The 17,880-nt window shown below is 34.5% G+C and overlaps 1 protein-coding gene across 1 annotated transcript in view; it reads left to right on the top strand.

Annotated features, from left to right (window-relative positions):
- C13H14orf39 (chromosome 13 C14orf39 homolog) overlaps positions 1 to 17,880 on the top strand; it is a 57,151-nt gene that overhangs the window by 22,844 nt on the left and 16,427 nt on the right. The window contains exons 8-12 of the mRNA XM_059371295.1: positions 2,287 to 2,384; positions 4,031 to 4,164; positions 4,861 to 4,937; positions 11,055 to 11,140; positions 11,223 to 11,281. Coding sequence (XP_059227278.1) covers positions 2,287 to 2,384; positions 4,031 to 4,164; positions 4,861 to 4,937; positions 11,055 to 11,140; positions 11,223 to 11,281 — 454 coding nt within the window. The remainder of the gene's footprint in view (positions 1 to 2,286; positions 2,385 to 4,030; positions 4,165 to 4,860; positions 4,938 to 11,054; positions 11,141 to 11,222; positions 11,282 to 17,880) is intronic.

Genomic DNA, 17,880 nt, shown 5'->3' with positions numbered 1-17,880 from the left:
GCGTCAGGAACACGGCAGGGATGTCCATTATCACCACTCCTATTCAACATAGTACTAGAAGTCCTAGCCTCAGCAATCAGACAACAAAAGGAAATTAAAGGCATCCAAATCGGCCAAGAAGAAGTCAAACTATCACTCTTCGCAGATGATATGATACTATATGTGGAAAACCCAAAAGACTCCACTCCAAAACTGCTAGAACTTGTACAGGAATTTAGTAAAGTGTCAGGATATAAAATCAATGCACAGAAATCAGTTGTATTTCTCTACACCAACAACAAGACAGAAGAAAGAGAAATTAAGGAGTCAATCCCATTTACAATTGCACCCCAAACTATAAGATAAACCTGGGAATAAACCTAACCAAAGAAGCTAAGAATCTATACTCAGAATACTATAAAGTACTCATGAAAGAAATTGAGGAAGACACAAAGAAATGGAAAAATGTTCCATGCTCATGGATTGAAAGAACAAATATTGTGAAAATGTCAATGCTACCTAAATCCATCTACACATTTAATGCAATCCCTATCAAAATCCCACCCATTTTTTCAAAGAAATGGAACAAATAATCCTAAAATTTATATGGAACCAGAAAAGACCTCAAATAGACAAAGGAATATTGAAAAAGAAAGCCAAAGTTGGTGGCATCACAATTCTGGGCTTCAAGCTCTATTACAAAGCTGTCTTCATCAAGACAGCATGGTACTGCCACAAAAACAGACACATAGATCAATGGAACAGAATAGAGAGCCCAGAAATAGAGCTCTCAACTCTATGGTCAACTAATCTTCGACAAAGCAGGAAAGAATGTCCAATGGAAAAAAGACAGCCTCTTCAATAAATGGTGTTGGGAAAATTGGACAGCCACATGCAGAAAAATGAAATTGGACCATTTCCTTATACTACACATGAAAATAGACTCAAAATGGATGAAGGACCTCAATGTGAGAAAGGAATCCATCAAAATCCTTGAGAACACAGGCAGCAACCTCTTCAACCTCAGCTGCAGCAACGTCTTCCTAGGAACATCACTAAAGGCAAGGGAAGCAAGGGTAAAAATGAACTATTGGGATTTCATCAAGATCAAAGCTTTTGCACAGCAAAGGAAACAGTTAATAAAACCAAAAGACAACTGACAGAATGGGAGAAGATATTTGCAAATGACATATCAGATAAAGGACTAGTGTCCAAAATCTATAAAAACTTAGCAAACTCAACACCCAAAGAACAAATAATCCAATCAAGAAATGGGTAGAAGACATGAATAGACATTTCTGCAAAGAAGACTTGCAGATGGCCAACAGACACATGAAAAAGTGCTCCATATCACTTGGCATCAGAGAAATACAAATCAAAACCACAATGAGACACCACCTCACACCAGTCAGAATGGCTAAAATTAACAAGTCAGGAAATGACAGATGCTGGTGAGGAAGTGGAGAAAGGGGAACCCTCCTACACTGTTGATGGGAATGCAAGCTGGTGCAGCCACTCTGGAAAACAGCATGGAGGTTCCTCAAAAAGTTGAAAATAGAGCTACCCTGTGACCCAGCAATTGCACTACTGGGTATTTACCCTAAAGATACAAACGTAGTGATCCAAAGGGGCACATGCAGCCGAATGTTTATAGCAGCAATGTCTACAATAGCCCAACTATTGAAAGAACCTAGATGTCCATCAACAGATGAATGGATCAAGAAGATGTGGTATATATATACAATGGAATACTATGCAGCCATCAAAAGAAATGAAATCTTGCCATTTGCAACAATGTGGATAGAACTAGAGGGTATCATGCTTAGTGAAATAAGTCAATTGGAGAAAGAGAACTATCATATGATCTCCCTGATAGGAGGAAGTGGAGATGCAATGTGGGGTGTTGGGGGTTAGGAGAAGAATAAATGAAACAAGATGGGATTGGAAAGGAGACAAAACATAAGTGACTCTTAATCTCACAAAACAAACTGAGGGTTGCTGGGGGGAGGGAGGTTGGGAGAGGGTGGTGGGGTTATGGACATTGGGGAGGGTATGTGCTATGGTGAGTGCTGTGAAGTGTGTAAACCTGGCGATTCACAGACCTGTACCCCTGGGGATAAAAATACATTATATGTTTATAAAAAAATAAAAAATTTAAAAAATTTATAAAAAAGATAGCTAATGCCACAAAAACATAAACCCTGTGATTATATAGAAAAAATCATATTCATTAGTTAAGGTGAAGCATATGTTCCTTATTGCTTTGCAGATAATTACTTTGTTTTGCTTTGCCATTTTTCTTTTTAGCAGATTGCAAGACTCCATGAAACTAAGAATCTTGGAGAAACTCTGGAAGAAAAAAATAAAAATATAGAAAAGATAAAGGAATTGAAAGAAAAAGATAGGTAAACTTTATTTTATATAAAGATTTTATTATTTATTTATTTGGAGAGCATGCACAAGCAGGGGGAGGGACAGAGGGAGAAGGAGAGAATCTCAAGCAGACTCCATGCTGAGCGTAGAGCCAAACCCATGGCTCAATCTCACGACCCTGAGATCATGACCTGAGCCAAGATCAAGAGTTGGATGGTCAGCTGACTGAGCCACCCAGGCACCCCTAGGTAAACTTTAAGATGGGATTTTTATATGAGCAGTTATTTTGCATCTAAGCATTTGATTCTATATTTTATATTCTGTGCCAAGCCACTAGTATTCACATATTTACATGTATATTTATATATACTTTTGTGCAGGCTATTTTCTGCTTATTTCTTGAGAAATATTGATTTTTACCCTTAAATATTATAGATTAACATTCAAGTATGCTTGTTATTTAGTAAGGCCAAGGATAATGTATAGAGAGAAATAAGGTAGCAGTAGCACATTTGCTGTTTTATAACCTGTCATTACACATTTCACCCAGATTTTGATGATGGGTCACCAAAAGGAGTAAAACAGAGGAACAGTTATGGAAATAGCTTTGTATTTACCTTTTTATCACGCCTGTCACCAGCTTGACCAGTTCTTGTTTTGCCCCAGAGACTGAAGATGAATTAAAATGCTGCTGAATCTATGGCATCCTATGCTTCCTTGTTTTTCAACCTAATGGTGATAAAATAGACTTCAGTGGTGGAGGCATTAAAAAAAAAAAAAAAAAAGGATTGATTTTGTCTGTTATTGTGTGACAGAAAAATAGGTGTATTATAGTTAGTTTCTGATAAAATTTCTACTTTTTCTCCTTCTGCCTGTAGCCTTTTAAATTCTTAAGTTCGTCTCATTAAGTTCCATTGCTATTGTCCTGATTTTTCAACACATTCCTCTCCCCAGTTAATTTCTCAGACCCCACTTCTTTGGATTTATTATTTCCTTGATTCCCCCCTCACACTTCTCGTAGCCATAATAATCTGTCTTTAATTCTGTGAAGAAATTGATTAGAATTTCACTTCATTGACAACTTTTTAATACTGTAAAAATCCTCTATATTGAGAGGAACTTACCTAACTGCTTTGTCATTTTCACCCAATTTCTATTTTGATAGTTATTATAAATAACATCATTACTTAAAGTATTTAACTATCAATAACTAAAATTATTTCTCTAACTTAGGAAAAATTCAATGAGTTTTTTTTTCTTCCAGTAAAAAACTTAAAAGATGTATTTATGATTATAAATTGCTTTAGTGATTTCTGGATTCTAGTGTACTAGCTGATTTGATCCTGAATAATTATTTTTAAAGTTTTGAAGTACTTTGAAATATATAGCATGCTGTTTGTGGATAAAGTTTTGGTTTTAAATTCCTTTGATATACTTAGAAATTCTTTTAAAATGATTGTTCTAAAAATTAAAGTGTGGTATACTAAGAAGGGTACTAGACTTAATCAGGAAAAGTGTGTTTTAACTGTGACACCTGTAAATAATTTAATAATATTGGGCAGATCTATCAAATTTTCTGGAACTCAGTTTTAGTGTATGCAAAATGAGTTTAAACTGTGTAGTATACATTTAAAATGCATTTTTACTTACTAAATATTTAATGTAATTCACTCTTCAGAATTTTTGAAAAAGATGAACAACCTACACTTATATTGAATAAAACCCCTCAAAACAGTCAATTATTTCTTCCATACGAATCTCAGAAATTAGTCAGACTAATGAAGATGCATTCTTCAGAACCAAGAGTTATAGGTACAGTATCTTAATTATTTAAAAACTTAGTTTTCTTTGCAAACACATGGAAAAAATAGAAGCAGTTTTTGCTATCATTAGGTGTAAGCAAGAACGGACAATATGAGAGCAGTAAACTAAAAAAAAATACCACTTTAATTCTTTTTGAGAGCAAACAAGATAGGCCTTCTATGCCTAAATTTTTTTCTTTGAGAGAGAAATCACTCACAAGATATTAAAGGAAGTGTTCTGGTCCGCTTGCACAGCTGTCAGAGGAGGATGAATAATAAGAAATTTTTCATTTGGGACGTTATCAGAATATATAATTAAAGTGGATAGCAGACTTGTGTTAATGATATTTCTGACTTAGTCTCCTAAGATATTTGAATCATGTTTCATTTGGTGGATTTGCAGCTTAGATTAACTACATTGTATCAGTTTAACCCCATTAGCTCTTCTTTTTCTTCCAGTCTTCTTTGGTTCCTCATTATAAAGATGTAATTTTGTAAGCTGGTTTTCATTTTACATTCATGCTTATTGAAATAACTGTTATATAGTATGGAATTAAAACTTATGTAGAAATTTCACATTTCTATATTTTAAGTTAAATATTCATGCAACTTGATTTTTTAAATTACAAGCTTAGGTTGAATGTTGGGCATAATTTTTGATTCTATCTCTGGAATTCATTTGAAGTTGTACAATTTAATAACCTAGATAAAAAAGAAGAAAGTTCTGTGAAGCAGGCAAAGCTTGCCAATATTGACTTTAGACAGAAAGAAAACAATGTGCAGGTAGGCATTTCTTTTTTAATAGTATAAATTAAATATTTGCTTGCATTAAATGAAACCGTGAATGTACTGCATTTGGAACATAAGTCTGTGTGTATGTGTATATATGTGTTATAAATATATTAACTCAGCCATTACTATAACTCAAGGTCTAAAAATCTTAAAACAATTTCAGAATGTCAGCCTGAATATTCACTGCATAGCCTTATTGTTGTTGTTTTTAAATATTTTACTTATTTATTTGACAGAGGGCGACACAGCAAGAGAGGGAACAGAAGCGGGGGAGTGGGAGAGGAAGAAGCAGGCTTCCTGCTGAGCAGGGAGTCAGATGTGGGGTTTGATCCCAGGACCCTGGGATCACAACCCCAGCTGAAGGCAGAGGCTCAGTCGAGCCACCCATGCACCCTAGCCTTCTCATTCTTAAAAATAGAAAAGATATTTAAAAGTACCAAGTCCTGGGGCACCTGGGTGGCTCAGTGAGTTATGTGTCCGACTTTTGATTTTGGCTCACGTCATGATCTCAGGGATGTGAGATTGAGCCCTGCACTGGGCTCCAAATGGGACATGGAACTTGCTTAAGATTTTCTCTCTCTCTCTCTCTACCTCTGCTCCTCCCCGTAAGCTTGCATGCACACATACACTCTGTCTCTCTAAAAAAACAAACAAAAAACCAAGCCCTGTACCTAGTAGATCAGAAACATATTTCTGAAGAAGGAAAACAGAATTGGATTGAAGAGGGAAATTGTGGCCCATGACTTGTATAGAATACTCTTACAGAAGGAATAGGTGTGGAGATAATGAATAGGGTAATTGGTTGGGTTACTTCAGTGGGAGTTAGTTAACACCTGTTCATCTCATAACCCCTTTTCCTTTGGGCAGTCATCAGCAATGGCATGACTGTCTCCAGGTGGAAGCAGTAAGAGTAAGAGTTTGGGTTAGAGAGATAAGTGGTACTGTAGGAAGTCCATGATGCTTATGAAAAACAGGGAACGTACCACCCAGAAAGCTGGCTTTTGATGTGGCACATCTCCATCGTCCCCCATTTTTCCTGAAAATAGTCCATAGGGAAATTCTCAATGAAAAATATGATTGCTTTCATTAATTCATGATTAATATATACAAATAGAGGTGTAGTGGTGGCCAAAGTAATTAATGAAACTTATTAATTCTAAATATGTATTAATTACAAAAACTTATAAATCTGGTACTAAAATTTCAGATTAGATCAATATGGGATGAAGGTGGGAAGATAAGTGAGGGAAACAAAAATTTACCCAAGTTCTTTTTTTTGTTTGGGGATAGAGGTAGAGAAGAAATAATACTGATTTACTTATAAATTGTTGGAAAACAAAAAGTGTGAATTCATGCATGTATATTAAACACGTAAGGATATATAACATAAATGAAATGCCTTGTGTAAAATTTAAATTTTTTTTTAAGACTTTATTTATTTGTCAGGGATAGAGGGAGAGAGAGCGAGCGAGCATAAGCAGACAGAGAGGCAGGCAGAGGCAGAGGCAGAGGGAGAAACAGGCTCCCTGCCAAGCAAGGAGCCCAATGTGGGACTCAGTCCCAGGACACTGGGATCATGACCTGAGCCGAAGGCAGCTGCTTAACCAACTGAGCCAATCAGGCATCCCAGCCTTGTGTAAAATTTAAAATAGGAAAAAAAGGATGAGACAAAGAAAACTTAATCAGTTCAACAAAAGGCAAGAAAGGAAGGGTGGATAAAATAGCTAGAATGCATTGTAAATAGAAAATAAGATGCCATAAATAGTTTTAAACAAATCAGTAATCAGCAATTGACAGAGGTGCTTCTGTGGAATATATATATATAAATACAGACATATGCTTTTTCTTCCTCTTCCAAGTTTTGAAATTCCAGTTTCTTTCAGGTATACAATATAGTGATTCATCACTTATACACAATATCCAGAGCTCATCACAGTTAAGAGCCCTTCATAATATCTATCACCCATTTAACCCATTCCCCTGGCCACCTCCCCTCCAGTAACCCTCAGTTTGTTCTCTGTAATTGTAAAACTATCAAAAAATCTCTTTTATGGTTTGCCCCTTTCTCTTTCCCCCCTCATTTGTTTTGTATCTTAAATTCCACATATGAGTGAAATCATATGGTATTTGTCTTTCTCTATTTCACTTAGCTAATACTCTCTAGCTCCATCCACATCATTGCAAATAGCAGTATTTCATTCTTTCTTACAGCTGAGTAATACTCCCATTTGTGTGTGTGTGTGTGTGTGTGTGTGTGTGTGAATATCTCCTTTATTCATTAGTCAGTGGACATTTGGACTCTTTCCATTTGGTATTATTGGTAATGCTGCTGTAAACAGAGAGGTGCATGTATCCTTTTGAATTAGTATTTTTATATTCTTTGGGTAATACCTAGTACTGCAATTACTGGATTGTAAGGTAGTTCTATATATAACTTTTTGAGGAAACTCCATACTGTTTTCCAGAGTGGAACAGCCATATACTTTTAAAACAGAAGAGCTGAAATAATTTGACAAATGAAGAGTGAAGGTAGAAGGAAATGGGAAATATATATCAGACAAATGCAAACAAAAAGCAGATGTAACAATATTATATAAAATAGAGTTCAAGACAAAAATCATTAATAAAGATAACTATATTTCACATTTTTGAAAAAGAGTAACTCACCAAGTTCTAAGAACCGTGATGCACCATATATAAAGTAAAAATTTATAGAATTCCAAGAAAGTATTGAATCCACAGTTTAAAAAGGATAGCTCTCTCAAAAAAAGTACTATCTTGAGTTTAGGTGTTGAGTTTGGGTACATTGTAACTACAAAACCAAATGAATGAAATAACAGCATCTTAAACAAGATCATTTCTCAGATTCATGTATGCTTTCTTTTCCTGATATTTGCAGTATTCACCAAAATTGACCATTTACTACAACTACAAGGATATTTCAACCAGTTTTAAAAAGTTGTTCTCTTTACTTACCACTATATAAAAAAGAAAAGTTCAACAAAAAGATAAATCCTCCTCAAAAAAGTATTTAGCAGAGGAAACAGAAATTCATACACTTTCAATTATTTGGGGGTTATAGAAGAAATCAAAATAAAACTATTTAGAATACTATAAACCAAAACCTATGGAATGTATCCAAATTGGTCCTCCAAAATTTATATTTGAAAACAAGTATATTAGAAAATAAAGATTAAAATTAGCTGAACTCTAAGTGTGAACAGCTCAATTCAAAGTGTGAAAAAAGCTCAACTCAAAACAGGAAAATAACAATCCAAAGAAAGTATGAATTAATAAAGAGAAAAGCAGAAATTAATTAAATTAGAAAGTTGGGTTAATCAGTATAGTCAGAAGTTAATAACTTTTAAATATCAATAAAATAAAATTGCGGCAAGTATAAAAAAAAGAGAAGCCCCCCCTCCCAAAAGGAATAATAATAAGGGGAGAAAGTGCATATCCTTGTACATAGGGAAGAAATGTTTTCAAGGCCCTAAGAGAATACTATGCAAGACTTTATGACAATAAATTTGAAAAATTACGTGAGGGGGTTAATTTTCTAGGACAATATAAATTGTTAAGTAGACTGAAAAAGAAAGACATGAATAGAACCATAAACTAGAAGAACTGGAAACATAAGCTAAACTGAAATGTAAGCAAATCTCTGTTTTGCTCTTTCCTTCCCTACTTGCCTCCCTTCTCCCTCTGACACACACATACACACACACACACACCCCTTTCAAAACATACCAGAATCCATTTTTCCTGTGAATTCTACCAAACCTTTAAGGACTAAATCAGAATTTCTAAACTCTGACATTATTGACATTTTAGGCGAGATAATCCTTTTTTGTTGGGTCATCTTGTGAACTTCGAGAGGCAAATAGCACTCACACCAAAGAAAAGACAATAGAAAATGGTCTCTAGACATTGTCAGATGCTCCCTGAGAGGAAAAATAGCCAGCTGAGAGTAATCATTTTATTATTTATTATTAATAAGTAATTCTAGAGTAAGGAAGAAGTTGGAAACTAGCCAATAAATTATGCATGGCTATTCCTTAGGTAGCAAGGACAAAGATAGTGAAAGAAAAAAATTATACATTCATCTCAAGAATGAATATACATGTAGAAATCCAAATAAATCATTTGGAAACCTAGTTTGGCACTATAACATTAAAAAAACAATATATTATGACTAAAAGTTGCTTTTCCCAAGAATTATAATGATAGCATTAGAAAAGTCTGTCAATCATATTGACACTTTATCAACAGATTAATAAATAATTTTAAAGATTTAAAATAAAAGATCTTTTTAAACAATGTGAGAGAAACTCGTACTCTTAGATATCAAAATGTTTATCATAAAATTCATTTTAAAATGTGCATTTCATTGGTTTTTAGTGTATTCTTTTTTTCTTTTTTTTTTTTAAGATTTTATCCATTTATTTGACAGAGAATTCACAAGTAAGCAGAGAGGCAAGCAGAGAGAGGGAGAGGCAGGCTCCCCACTGAGCAGAGAGCCCGATGTGGGCCTCAATCCTAGGACCCTGAGATCATGACCTGGGCGGAAGGCAGAGGCTTAACCAACTGAGCCTCCTAGGTTCCCCAGTTTTTAGCATATTCTAAAGGTAGTATAACCATCACCACAGTCCTAATTCCAGAATATTTACATAATCCCAGAACTTTTTTTTTTTTTTTTTTAGGGTGGGAGAGAGAGCAAGTGGGCAGAGGGAGAGGGAGACAAAGAATCATAAGCGGGCCCCATACCCAGTGCAGAGCACAATGTGGGACTCAGTCTCACAACCCTGAGATGATGACCTGAGCCAAAATCAAGAGTTGGCTGGCCACTTAATCGACTGAGCCACCCAGGCACCCTATCCCAGAACATTTTAAAATATTATCAAAATCCAATGATTATAACAGTGTGGTGTAAGAAAAGACAAATTGATCAGTGGTGACAAAAGACACCAACAAGTTATAGAGAATGACGGAATAGATAGGAAATTGGTATGCAGAATGTGTAATACATAAATACATAATACAAATTAATTTTTAAGATAGGCAAAAGATAAAACAGTTTACAGAGAACGTGTCACTAAACAAGATGCTTGAATTTTGGGGTACAGGGAAATGCATATTAAACCAATGAGGTATCTGGTTTCCCCTTATCAGATTTGCAAACACTACAACATTTGATAATATCTAGTAAAGTCACCAAGAGTGGGAATGTAATTTGGTGTAATTACTTTGGAGGACTGGTTCATAATACTTATTAAAAATAAAAATGTAAATATTCAGCAATTTTAGTTCTTAGCATCTTACTATGAATAACTACTTAACTTGTACAAATACTTTTATAGGGATCCCATACAAAATGTATATTGTTTAATACATCGAAACAGTAACAACACTTATTCTTTAAGGGACAAATGTTCTTTAAGGGGCAAGGTCTTTTATGATTTAAAAGCACAATAAGATCACAGAATTCAGACCAATGTCTGTTATAATAAAAATAAATGGGATTTTTCCTATTAAAGATATTTTTATGTTGAGTCGAATAAGAAAAATCCAGAACTCTTCAAAATGAGTGACTCACAGAGAATCAATGACTTGAAACAGACAATACAAACATTAGTAAAGCAGTGGCTTAGATATTGATATTAAATAAAATCTAAAGTTAACATTGAAATATTACCTTTATCATACATATATTAAAAAAATCTCAGGTTTTAATCTTTTAACCTGTTTTGCTCTTTAATGCTAAATTTAAGAGGTTATAAAGAATAGACAAATATCATTTGAGAAAATGGTTAAGATTGACTTGAATAGTCATAAATATGGGATAAAAAATTCTAAGTTTACCTTAAATGTAGAAATACTACGAAGCATAGTTGTTATACTTGTCCAAAATACTAAATTCCTTATGAGTCTTAAAGTTTCCTAGCATTTGAATATTTTGTATATAGTGGTTTCAGTTAATGTTTATAGTTGTTCATATTCATGATGATGAGGAGAATGACAATGTTCTTGGAGAATCTTCAGTAACCATGGCAAGCAAAAAATTTTTATTGTCTGTGCAGCTGGTTCTTATACTTGATTTCTTTTGTTCAGGTACTTAATGACTTTACTCTGAATGACCATTCAAAATGCTCAAATTCTGTGGCTATTAAAAATTCTCAAAATATGATGCATTTCAGGTAACTTTTAAAATAAAATATTTTAATTCTGAAATTTATCAGTTCAACAAATAATATAAAAATTTTATTTATTGTATTTTAGATTGTTAACCCCACAGAAACCATCAAATTGCAGTCAGTGGTTTGAAAAAGGAGATACAGGTATTTGCTATTTACATTTTTTCCTAAGAAATGGGAGTAACAAATTATATCCAGTTTTTATACTATTCAAATATATTATTTGGATTGTTCACATCTTTTTTTTTTATGTGAGAGTAAAATACACTTGTATTTTTTTTAAATTTTTTATTTTTTATAAACATATATTTTTATCCCCAGGGGTACAGGTCTGTGAATCACCAGGTTTACACACTTCACAGCACTCACCGAAGCACATACCCTCCCCAATGTACATAATCCCACCCCCTTCTCCCAAACCCCCTCCCCCTGGCAACCCTCAGTTTGTTTTGTGAGATTAAGAGTCACTTATGGTTTTTCTCCCTCCCAATCCCACCTTGTTTCATTTATTCTTCTTCTACCCACTTAAGCCTCCATGTTGCATCACCACTTCCTCATATCAGGGAGATCATATGATAGTTGTCTTTCTCTGCTTGACTTATTTTGCTAAGCATGATACACTCTAGTTCCATCCATGTTGTTGCAAATGGCAAGATTTCATTTCTTTTGATGGCTGCATAGTATTCCATTGTGTATATATACCACATCTTCTTGATCCATTCATCTGTTGATGGACATCTAGGTTCTTTCCATAGTTTGGCTGTTGTGGACATTGCTGCTATAAACATTCGGGTGCATGTGCCCCTTTGGATCACTACATTTGTATCTTTAGGGTAAATACCCAATAGTGCAATTGCTGGGTCATAGGGCAGTTCTATTTTCAACATTTTGAGGAACCTCCATGCTGTTTTCCAGAGTGGCTGCACCAGCTTGCATTCCCACCAACAGTGTAGGAGGGTTCCCCTTTCTCCGCATCCTCGCCAGCATCTGTCATTTCCTGACTTGTTGATTTTAGCCATTCTGACTGGTGTGAGGTGATATCTCATTGTGGTTTTGATTTGTATTTCCCTGATGCCGAGTGATATGGAGCACTTTTTCATGTGTCTGTTGGCCATCTGGATGTCTTCTTTGCAGAAATGTCTGTTCATGTCCTCTGCCCATTTCTTGATTTGATTATTTGTTCTTTGGGTATTGAGTTTGCTAAGTTCTTTATAGATTCTGGACACTAGTCCTTTATCTGATATGTCGTTTGCAAATATCTTCTCCCATTCTGTCAGTTGTCTTTTGATTTTGTTAACGGTTTCCTTTGCTGTGCAAAAGCTTTTGATCTGGATGAAATCCCAGTAGTTCATTTTTTCCCTTGCTTCCCTTGCCTTTTGCGTTGTTCCTAGGAAGATGTTGCTGCGGCAGAGGTCGAAGAGGTTGCTGCCCGTGTTCTCCTCAAGGATTTTGATGGATTCCTTTCGTACATTGAGGTCCTTCATCCATTTTGAGTCTATTTTTGTGCCATATGATACTCTCAATAGATGCTGAAAAAGCATTTGACAAAGTACAACATCCCTTCCTGATCAAAACTCTTCAAAGTGTAGGGATAGAGGGCACATACCTCAATATCATCAAAGCCATCTATGAAAAACCCACCGCAAATATCATTCTCAATGGAGAAAAACTGAAAGCTTTTCCGCTAAGGTCAGGAACACGGCAGGGATGTCCGTTATCACCACTGCTATTCAACATCGTACTAGAGGTCCTAGCCTCAGCAATCATACAACAAAAGGAAATTAAAGGCATCCAAATCGGCAAAGAAGAAGTCAAATTATCACTCTTCGCAGATGATATGATACTATATGTGGAAAACCCAAAAGACTCCACTCCAAAACTGCTAGAACTTATACAGGAATTCAGTAAAGTGTCAGGATATAAAATCAATGCACAGAAATCAGTTGCATTTCTCTACACCAACAGCAAGACAGAAGAAAGAGATATTAAGGAGTCAATCCCATTTACAATTGCATCCAAAACCATAAGATACCTAGGAATAAACCTAACCAAAGAGACACAGAATCTATACTCAGAAAACTATAAAGTACTCATGAAAGAAATTGAGGAAGACACAAAGAAATGGAAAAATGTTCCATGCTCCTGGATTGGAAGAATAAATATTGTGAAAATGTCTATGCTACCTAAAGCAATCTACACATTTAATGCAATTCCTATCAAAGTACCATCCATCTTTTTCAAAGAAATGGAACAAATAATGCTAAAATTTATATGGAACCAGAAAAGACCTCGAATAGCCAAAGGGATATTGAAAAAGAAAGCCAACGTTGGTGGCATCACAATTCCGGACTTCAGGCTCTATTACAAAGCTGTCATCATCAAGACAGCATGGTACTGGCACAAAAACAGACACATAGATCAATGGAACAGAATAGAGAGCCCAGAAATAGACCCTCAAATCTATGGTCAACTAATCTTCGACAAAGCAGGAAAGAATGTCCAATGGAAAAAAGACAGCCTTTTCAATAAATGGTGCTGGGAAAATTGGACAGCCACATGCAGAAAGATTGTTCACATCTTTGATTGACTGTGCATGCCTGGTTTTTAAAAGCATTTTTCACTCAATATAAAATATATCATCAGTTCATTGTAAAAGATTTGGAAAACAGGGAAAAATACAAAAGAAACAAAGATACCATCACCCAGGTATAACTGGCACCATGCATACTGGTATATGTTCTTGTCTTTCTTTCCTATGTAAATGTGTGTTCTTTATTTTCTCTCCCAAATTTGAAACATACTATATCTCATTTTGTAAACTTTTCTTTCCATTTGATATACTGTTTAGGATATTTTTCTATGCCATTAAATAGATTTTATTTTTAATGACTGTATCATATGCCATGGAAGGATATGCTATAATTCATTTAGCCATTATCTCAAAATATTGAATTATTTTAATTATTTAGCCATTCTTCTTCAAAATATTAAATATTTTATTGTTTCTAGGTTAGGCTACTATATTCTTTTACATAAATCTTTTACTGTTTGGATTATTTTCTTTGAATAAAAGTGTAGAAATGTTACTGGAGATATATATATATGAGTTTATTTTCTTAGACCAACTAGCTGTTGGAAGATTTTAAGGGTATCATACTCTTGAAAAAAACTCTGTGTGTATGTAAATATATATTTGTATATGTACATGTGCATATATAATATATATAATACAGTGTGTAATATAAGATATCTCATATGTACATATACATACATATTAGTAATCCAATAATGAATAACAGTTATTCCACTATATATATATTAGGCTATATAAAAGTCTTCACTTTTTCTTGTCTTTATGATGTGGATTATAGCCTTTTATTTTGAAGTTTTAAAAATGTCTCATTCTATTGAATCAGTAATAAAAAATCTCCCAACAAACAAAATCCAGGGCCAGGTGGCTTCACAGGCAAATTTTACCAAACATTTAAAGAAGAGTTAATACCTATTCTCAAACTATTCCAAAAATAGAAAAGGAAGGAGAACTTCCACATTTATTTTATGAGGCCAACATTACTCTGATGCCAAAACCAGATAAAGACTAAAACAATAACAAAAAAACCTACAGGCCAATATCCCTAATGAACACGGATGCAAAAATTCTCCACAAAATATGAACAAACCAAATCCAGCAGTACATTGAAAGAACTGCTCACCACTATCAAGTGGGATTTATTCCCGATAGGAATAAGGTTGTTTCAGTATTCACAAATCAATCAACATGACACATCACATTAATAAAAGAAAGGATAAGAACCATATGATCCTTTCAGTAGATGGAGAAAAAGCATTTAACAAAGTACAACATCCATTCATGATAAAAAACCCTCAATAAATTAGGTTTAGAGGGAGCATTCCTCAACAGAATAAAGTCCATATACAAAAAACCCACGATTGAAATCATCCTCGGTGGGGAAAAACAGATCTTTTCCTTTATGATCAGGAACAAGATAGGGATGTTCACTCTTACCACTTTTATCCAACATAATACTGCAAATCCTTGCCACAGCAGTCAGACAACAAAAAGAAATAAAAGGCAGGCAAATCAGCAGGGAAGAAGTAAAACTTAATCTATTTGTAGATGATATTACACTATATAGAGAAAACCTCAAATACTTCACCAAAAACTGCTAGAACTGGTAACATGAATTCAGTAAAGTTGCAAGATACAAAGTTAATATACAGAAATCTGTTTCATTTCTATATGCCAATAATAAAGCAGCAGAAAGAAATTAAGGAATAAATCCCATTTACAATTGCATCAAAACCCACAAGATACCCAGGAATAAACCTAACCAAAGAGATGAAAGACCCATACTCTGAAAATTATAAAACACTGATAAAAGAAATTGAAGATGACACGAAGAAATGGAGAAACATTCCATGCTCATGTATTAGAAGAACAAATACTGTTAAAATATCTGTGTTACCCAAAGTAATCTACACATACGATGCAATCCCTATGAAAATACTACCATCATTTTTCACAGAGTTAGAATAAACAGTCAGAAATTTTTATGGAACCACAAAGAGACTGAATAGCCAAAGCAACCTTAAAAAGCAAAGCTGGAGGCATCACAATTCCAGATGTAAGTTATATATATTACAACGCTGTAGTGATAAAGATGGTATGGTACTGGCACAAAAACAGACACATAGATCAATGGAAGAGCACAGGAAATCTAGAAATGGACCCACAACTATATGGTCAACTAATCTTGACAAGGTAGGAAAGACCATTCAATGGAAAGGAAACAGTCTGTTCAAGAAATGATGTTGAGAATACTGGACAATCATATGCAAAAGAATGAAATTGGACTATTTTCTTACACCATACATAAAAATAAATTCAAAATTGATGAAAGACCTAAATGTAAGACAGGAAACCATTAAAATCCTAGAGGAAAACACAGGCAGTAACCTCTTTGACATCAGCCATAGCAATTTCTTACTAGATACACCTCTTGAGGCACAGGAAATAAAAGCAAAAATAAACTGTTGGGATTTCATCAAAATAAATTTTCTGCACAGCCAAGGCAACAGTCAACAAAACTGAAAGGCAACCTATGCAGTGAGAGAAGTTATTTGCAACTGACGTATCTGATAAAGGGTTAATATATAAAATATGTAAAGAACTCATAAGACTCAACACCCCCAAAACAATCCAATTAAAAAATAGAAGACATGAATAGATATTTTTCCAAAGAAGACATACAGGCACATGAAAAGATGCTCAACATCACTCATCATCAGGGAAATACAAATAAAAGTACAACAGGATATCATCTCACACCTGTCAGAATGGCTAAAATTAACAATACAGGAAACAACAGGTTTTGGTGAAGATGTGGAGAAAGGGAAACCTTCTTACACTGTTGATAGGAATGCAAACTGGTGTAGCCACTGTGGAAAACAGTGTGAAGGTTCCTTAAAAAGCTAAAAATAGAACTATTCTGTGATCCAGCAATTGCATTACTAACTAGGTATTGACCCAAAGGATACAAAAATTCTGATTTGAAGGGGCACATGTGCCCTGATGTTGTAGCAGCAGTATCAACAATAGTCAAATTATGGAAAGAGCTCAAACGTCCGTTGATTGATGAATGGATGAAGATGTGCGGTGTGTGTGTGTGTGTGTGTGTGTGTGTGTGTGCGCGCGCGTGCGCGTAATGCAGTATTAGTCATAAAAAAGAATGAAATCTTGCCATTTGCAACAACCTGGATGGAACTCTAGAGAGTATTATGCTAAGTGAAATAAATCAAAGAAAGAAAAATACCATATGATTTCACCTGTATGTGAAATTTAAGAAACAGAACAAACAGTCATGGAGGGGAAAAAGAGGCAAACCAAAAAGCAGACTCTTAACTATAGAGAGCAAACTGATGGATGAGAAGAGAAGGAGGTTGGGAGTGGGTTAAATAGGTGGTGAGAATTAAGGAGTGTACTTGTGATGAGCACCAGGTGTTTTAAGTTTTGAGTCACTAAATTGCTCACCTGAAACTAATACTACACTGTGTTAACTAACTGGAGTTCAAATAAAAACTAAAAAACTGGCTCATTTTGGCAGTAGAAAAATTCTGTAAATGTATGTATACTCAGAATGGTCTTAGAATAAACTATGCATCTGTTTCTCTCTCTCAGTATAATAGTCAACCAACATAATGTGCTTATTACATGTAGATGAGTTTTCTTCATGCTGTCTTTTGGAAGAAAGAATTCTATCTTAACTGCACAGATGATTTGTTCCACCTGTTTATAATTTTCTATATATACTAAGCTGACGGAGTGTTAGACAAGAGAAGAAAGCTGATCTCTAGGAACAGTGCACCCCTAATAGAGATATGTGGGGAAATGCATATGTCTGGCATAGTCTAGCTGCTGTTCAGCATATATAGTAAGGCTTCATACCCAAAAAAGCATGTAATTATCTTAGAAGAAAAAAGGACTCTTTTCAACAATATCCAAGCCCATCTTTTGAGGAAGTTAATATGTGATGAAAATAATAGTTGTGACTTAACTGCAAAAGACAAAATCTTTCAGATGATCAAATTAAAAAGGTCTATTCAAGGTAGGAAAGAATTTCTTAAATAAGAATTAAAATGCCCAATCAAAAAGTTTGATAAATTTGGCTATACTAAACTTAAGAATTTCTGTTCATCAAAAGACATAAAGAGAATGGAAGGGG

Source organism: Mustela nigripes, chromosome 13 (genome assembly GCF_022355385.1).
Source record: "Mustela nigripes isolate SB6536 chromosome 13, MUSNIG.SB6536, whole genome shotgun sequence".
Lineage (NCBI taxonomy): Eukaryota > Metazoa > Chordata > Mammalia > Carnivora > Mustelidae > Mustela > Mustela nigripes.
Note: the sequence above shows the minus strand (reverse complement) of the source record. Positions and strands in the feature narration are given on the sequence as shown.